The sequence below is a fragment of the Belonocnema kinseyi genome, chromosome 1 (assembly GCF_010883055.1).
Source record: "Belonocnema kinseyi isolate 2016_QV_RU_SX_M_011 chromosome 1, B_treatae_v1, whole genome shotgun sequence".
Taxonomy (NCBI): Eukaryota; Metazoa; Arthropoda; class Insecta; order Hymenoptera; family Cynipidae; genus Belonocnema; species Belonocnema kinseyi.
In genome coordinates, this window is record NC_046657.1 from 87,807,520 (window position 1) to 87,814,622 (window position 7,103).

The following is a 7,103-nucleotide window of genomic DNA, read 5'->3' on the forward strand; positions in this document are numbered from 1 at the left end:
TGTATTGTTATAATATTTCAGGATCTGTAGTGGATACTGAAGAAGGGAATGAGAAAAGAGGAAAAGAGATTCTTTGAAACTTTCCCTGAATGGCTCGACGTTTTCTTGCCCTTCAAGAAACTGAAGATAAACAGGATTAAAGTGCAACAATTGGATCGCCTACAGGTACACCCACTTTAAAATTTACAACAGCCAGTGATCGGGGGGAACGAAGGCGGACTAAGGACTTAAGATCATAGGTCAGCGTGGAGGTATTGTCCTATGCTACCCAAATGAGCCTTTGATCGATGGCAAAGTTGGATGCAGCAAAAGTCGTTGAAGATATCGCTTTAGCAACTCCTTCGAAAGGTAGAAAATATAGGGCATCATTCAGTTGTATTTCTGAGAGTACTCTCTCTCCTGAATCAGGTGTTCCACTAATTGTAGAGCAAAAGTTATTAAATTCACAGTATCAGGGTCTTCGAAATATTAGTAAGGAAAACAATTGTTAGTTGCGTCCGCCGTATAAATCTGTATATGTAGCTAAACTCAAATGCTACCCTTCGAAATCAAGAAAATTATAACTGAAACTAAGGCAGAAGTTAATGTACAGGCTCTTCTTGATCATGCAACTGATCGTATTCTGTCGACTCAAACGGAGGTCATAAAGACTTTACCCGCGGAAAAACTTAAAAATTTAACTTTGATTTGCAAATGGGGAAGTGACGGTACGTCAGGACAAAGTAGATATAAGCAGAAATCCTGTGATGATTATGTGAGTAAATTTGATGACTCCAATATTTGTTTACATCTCATCTACCATTACAGCTTGTATCAATTGATACGATATCAAACGTAAAGACTGTGCTATGGAAAAATCCTAGACCTTCATCCCAAGCTTGTCTGTATCGAAAAAATAGTAGATGGAGAAAAAATTTCTGTTTCTTATGACGTTTCTTTGACCATGCTAGACGGAAAAGTGTGCCATGCAATCACAGGTACTGAATTTACGCGTGATTGTCATATTTGCGGCTGAACCTCTCAGGACTTTAAAAAACATCGATCTAATTCTAATAGAATAGATGTGAAGAAATGGCAAGCTCGCGGCAGTGAAAATAAAGGGAAGGTAGAGACGCGTAGAAAATTATACAAAAAGGTTTTCGTATGCAGTTAGGTCTAATAATCGATCAACCAAAACCTGCATTTGGTAGCACAAACTACGGGAACACTGCTCTACGTTTTTTTGAAAATGCAGATATTTCTGTAACTATAACAGGATTTGATAAAGATTTGTCCATGATATTCCATGTTTTCTTGCAAGTGATTTCAAGTGGCCATGATATTAATTTAATCAGATTTCAAGATTACGCTTCGTAGACAGCTCGGGAATTTGTGCAACTATATCCATGGTATTACATGCCAACATCTGTACATAAACTTTTACTCGAAAGTATTCACGTTTAAAAAGTATGGTAGACCTTTGTGTACGCTTACTACTCAGATCAACTCTTTTCTAGCCTGCGTAAATCACCCCGTAAAAAGTTCAATTCGCTGCTGCCAGAAGCAGCTGCAATGTTAATCGCGCCTGATATCGAAATGTCGGAGATTTCCTCTCATGAAACCAGCGAGTGTTCAGACGTTGAATCTGAATCTTCTCCTGACGAAAATTGAAGAATATTATTTTTATATCTCTCTTACTTCTAAGTTTTGTAATAAATATATTTTAATCATTTAGATTTTTAATTTGTATTAAGTGACGTCACAAAACCCCTGATATCGATTAATATTATAATTAAATATGAATAGGTAACCCGTACACCACATTAATTCCGACATTTTGTTTTTTTTGAATTTTTGACATTGGATTCGTAATCAGCGACCTAGAAAACACCCTTATACCAATTTTGAAAAAAACAGTATACATATTTAGCATAGTCGTCCGCTAGATTGGAACTGCCATTTTGTTTTTGAAATTGCTGACATCGGATTCGTAATCAGCAACCTTGAAAACCCCCTTATACGAATTTTGAAAAAAATTCAATATATATTTAGCATAGTCGTCCGCCACATTGGATCCGCCATTTGGTTTCTTGAATTTTTGACATCCGATTCGTAACCAGCAACCTCGAAAACCCCTTTACACCAATTTTGAAAAAACGCAAGAAATATTTAGCATAGTAGTCCGCCATATTGGATCCGCCATTTTGTTTTTTGAATTTTTCACACCGGTTTCGTAATCAGTGATCCCAAAAAACCTCTAAGAAGATTTGGCCCATTTTATGAACATTTTATACTTTTGGCAGCCTTTCCTGATTTGCTCACACTATACGCCGCACAGTGGGAGGAAATGTACTTTTTTCGTTCAAAAATGTACAGAGCCTTTAATTTTGGTCGGATTTAAAATTTTTTTAAATAAAGTTCATGAAATTCGTAAGAGCTTGACGCTCTGAACTTTTAACTCTTCTACTTGTTTATTAATAATTTTTTCACTCAAAGTATGGAAAAACTGAAATTTTTTACATAACAATTTTTTACGCTTTAATAACTGATTAGGTGAACTTTATATTGTCTTAAATGAATGTTGGGAGACTCATAGAATACAAATAGTTTGCTTAATAGTCCATTTATTTGTTGTAAACAAATTTTATGAACAAATTAGCAAATAGTCTTATTATCGGTAAAAAAAATTTCTGTTTACTAAAGGTGCTTCATATTAATGTAGGAATGATATATAATTACAAGAATAATTTAAAACTTTATAATAACCATTGTTATAAACAATTCTTATGGCAAAATATTAAAATTTCAGATTTTTTCAGATTATAATTTCCTTCAATCGCCAGACCGACTTTAGGTATTTCTAAAAATAATAAATATTTAATAATATTTGATCAAACATAACAATTTAAATTTTTATAAACAAATTCAACATTTTGGCCCTTTCGCATAGAAATTTTTTTGTTTTTGCACTGGAAATGTTTTAAGCTATTGGATGAATAACTGCTAGTCACAAAAATATTATAAAAGTTAACAGTAACAATTGTTATAAATAATTCTCGTGATAAAATATTCAAATTTAAGGTTTTATTAAATTTTAATTTTCTTTAATCGCTAGAATGGCTACTGATATTCCTGAAAAATGTAAATTTTATAATATTTAGTCAAATGTAACAACTGAAATCTTCATAAAGGATGTAGATAAACAAATTCCAAATTTTGGCAGATTCACTTAGAAAAAGTCGGGGTTTCAATCGCAAAAGATTGAGAATGAATCATAACATTACTTACTAAGATTCACTCAATATAAAATCTTTCGACAATAACCCACCGACTTGATAGGCATGCCCCTAAGTTTGCAGAGATGCATATCAGAAAACGGGATTGGCAATGAATGCAGAAAAACAAGTACTTTTTCATAAATTTCAGAATTTTGAAATATTTCTTCTTTCTTAACTGATACATGCATCCGAACTCACTAACAGTTTGTGTGCTAAATCAGTGTTAGTAACAACACGAGAAAACTTGGGTGAATTGAATTCTCGAATATTCCGGTAGTCTTTATTCTGAGCTTCACCTGCTTCTTCGGAAAACTGTCCAATTGGTAATGGAAAATGTTTCATAACATCAGCTCCATGCAGTAATATCTTATGCACAGTTACAGGCATGTAGTACCAAGGGTATAAGCGTACGTACAGTTTTGCGGTTTCCATAGTATATATTTCAAATGTTTCCAAGTCAGTTGGCTCTGTACTTGTTAATTTATGCAGAATATACGCAAATCTTTCCACTAACTCCAAGTATATCCCTGTAATTTCTGCTGTTATTTCATGGTCAGGTTTCACGCAAGTTTATACCAGTTCGTTTATAAATTAATATTTTACCAAGTTTCAGTAAAAAGTTGAGTTTAGTTTAAAGTGAAATAAATAGCTGAAATGTATGAGAGAGAAATATGTAGCTAATTTCAATATTTATTTTGCTTTATTGAGAAAATATTTAGTTAAATAATATTATATTATTCTTATGTATGAACTCTAGCTGAGAAATTAATTAAATTATTTTATTTATATTCTAGTATTATATTGTTACAATACATATTTCCCATCAATTTTTAAACACGCCTGCATAAAATTCTTTTTTACAGACCCTAAGCCTGGGTAAAATGTGAAGGAAAATTCATGGGAAATGTGAGTTGATCGTTCTACGGCGAACGACGAAAAGCGGAGGAGGTAGTAGCATAGAAGAGGAATGTAGTACCCGCTTTGTTTTCTGACCGCGCCGCAACTCGACATTAGCCCCTTAATCGAATCTGGATGACAGTCTTCTTTAGCTTTTGAGAAATTGTCGTATGCTGGGTAAGCTTCAGCATTTCTCTTTTTTGCCTGCATATGGAGTATGTGATACTGACTTTAAGACAAATCAGCTTCCTCTATTAACGCCAAAGCTTCTTCTGATGTGTAAGGAATCGGGAAATCATTCATACTTTCAGTATCATCGAAAGGTAAAATTGAATTGATGAATTTTGATACTTTCTTCCTATCACATAGATTTAGCGAGCGTAAAAAAGCCTTTCTTATTTCGAGGTAAGTATATTTTTCACGTATATCCATTAATTTCCTTCGTTTTGTTGAAGTAGAATATTCTGCAAAGTCATTTGAGTTAGGCCTTTCGCATTTTTAATTACTTTCAGGTAGAAATTCCACAATAAAATATGTGTTCAGTCAACCTGTAAACTTGTTGTTGAAACAAGCTTTACTAAATGCTGAATTCTGCCATTTCCTTTTTAAATGAGGGATAAAATCATGATTCAACTTGTTTTTAACATTTTCCATATGTTAAACGCTTAAATTAAATTCTCTTTTAAAATATTGCGCCAAATCTTCCTCTTGGGAAATGAAAAGACGTTCCAAAGGGTAGCTCTCCGATACTACTGGCCGGGAATGTTTCACGACGTAGTTCGTTATGTCCGCACTTGTATTACCTGTCAAGAATGTAAGGTGGAGCAAGCTCGCCCTGTCGGCATGATGGGCCAACGAGTTGTGGAGGAGCCCTGGACGGTGGTGTCGGGGGACATCATGGGCCCTTTTCCGAAAAGCAAAGCGGACCACAAGTATATTTTGGTCTTTCAGGATCTGTTCACCAAGTGGATAGAGTGTGTTCAGATACGAACGGCCAATGGCTCAACCATAAGAAGGGCGTTTGAAGACCTGGTGGTGTCACGCTGGAGAGTACCGGAAGTGGTTCATACCAATAATGGTACCGAATTTGTAAACAAGCAACTCGAACAAATGTGTCGCAGCATCGGTATTATTCACACCACTACAGCGGTCTATCATGCGCAAGCAAATCCCACGGAGAGGGTCAATAGGGTTCTGAAGACGATGATCGTGTCATTTCTCCAGAACAATTACCAAGACTGGGACTTGCACTTATCGGAATTTAGGTTCGCATACAACTCGGCGTTGCACGGTACCCTGAAAGTTTCCCCAGCTTTTCTGAACTTTGGGCGGAATCCTCTCCCTTATCGAACCATGCGTAGGGACTTGGAAAGGAGCAATCAGCATGTGGAGCCTCAGCCTGAGGCTTGGGCCAAAAGAATGGAACGTTTGGATCATCTTCGTGACTGGGTCCGTCGAAATCTAGATAAGGCATACCAAACTCAAGTCAAATATTATAATGCGGGTAAGAGAGATTGCGATTTCAGCATCTGGGACCTAGTTCTAAGACGAAATAGGAAGTTATCGAAGAAGATCGATAACATAGCAAGCAAGTTATTCCCTAAGTTTGAGGGCCCGTTCAAGATTAAGCGTCGCCTTTCTCCGGTCGTATATACGCTAGTAAGTTCGAACGGAAAGTTCGTAGGCAAGGAACAGGTCCGGAACCTGAAGCCTTTCATTGCGGTAGACGATGCTATAGTTGAAAATACATAGAGAGATTCGCGTTTATTGTTATAGAGGTCAAAAACTCCCAAGCGACCAATCACTAGAGCTGTTTCGCCTGCGAAATCCTGCCGTAACCACGGCACTGAAGACGAGGTTCTCCCGACTTCAAAGCAATCATCAGGCGGCCCTACACACTGGACGGCGTCCTCTCGAGACCGCCCAAGTAACCTGGCCAGACAACTGTCACCCCCCGAGGACCGACACTCCTCTGAAATCGACCAGATTTCAGGATCCGGACGTGGCTGCCCCCTTCCGGCTGGACCAGCAATACGATGAGAGGGCGGAGTGGCTGGAGGCGGGCGCTCCGCGTCCTAAACTCTATAGGGGTCCCATCCCTTGGAAGTGCTGGAAGTGTGAGCAAGCCGGTCACAAGCAGGGAGACTGTCCCCGAACTGACTTGCACGCGCGGTACTGCAAGGGGTGTGGAGAGAAGGGGTTTACGAAGCGGACCTGCCCGACCTGCAGTGAACTGTACGAGTCGGATTTGGTCCTGGCCGGCAGGGCTCAGCCCCGCCCTGATCAGGGAATCATCAGGAGGAGACCCATCGTTGATGCCAATACGCGGAAATTCATCGGGCACAGATCCGCAACGGGCGAATCGCCTAATGTATAAAAAAAAAAAAAAGAAAAGAAAATCAATAAACCTCTGTTCACAAATCATGGGTTTCGTTTATTCGGTTGTAAAAGATTAAGATTGATAAAGAACTAAGTAGTATTTAAGTTAAGTAGCAGTTAAAACAGACTTTGGATTTTTTGTATGTGTATTGTCTGCATTATTGTGTTTGTTTTCTCTCTTCTTTTGTTTGCTTGCCTAAAGTGTTTATTTGTTTGGTATTTTTGATTTTTCTTGTGCTCAGATTTTGTTCCCGCATGAATCGGAAATACGCAAACAGATTTATACTAATAAGAGAGCACCTTAAGAATGAAAAATCACTGGAAGGACCAAAATTTTTTTTCATTTCTTCTTTTTTTTTGGAGTGGGGAAACCACCAATCGTAAAAACAGAAAACCAATGATTTGCCGGAAAAGAAGCAACCGAGGGTTCAAGCTAAGGTCGCGGGAGTTGTGACGAGATGTTTATCACCTGTCACTAAAACTTACCCTTACCGGCACCGGAGTAGTTACACAACAAATTATCCGAGTCCCTTCTTTTATTTTATTTATAAGTAGCTGTTGAAGAGCTAG

The 7,103-nt window shown here is 37.6% G+C and overlaps 1 protein-coding gene across 2 annotated transcripts in view; it reads left to right on the forward strand.

Moving 5' to 3' along the window:
- The window catches only part of LOC117169010 (prostasin), a 297,259-nt gene extending 293,049 nt beyond the window's left edge, over window positions 1–4,210 (forward strand). Inside the window, exon 10 of one of the 2 annotated variants that reach the window (XM_033355110.1) lies at window positions 4,121–4,210. In XM_033355110.1, coding sequence (XP_033211001.1) covers window positions 4,121–4,144 — 24 coding nt within the window. In that variant the 3' untranslated portion in view covers window positions 4,145–4,210. Of the gene's footprint in view, window positions 1–21; window positions 118–4,120 lie in introns of those variants that run through there. The other variant, XM_033355118.1, reaches the window with a different exon arrangement.
- Window positions 4,211–7,103: the final 2,893 nt, after the last annotated feature.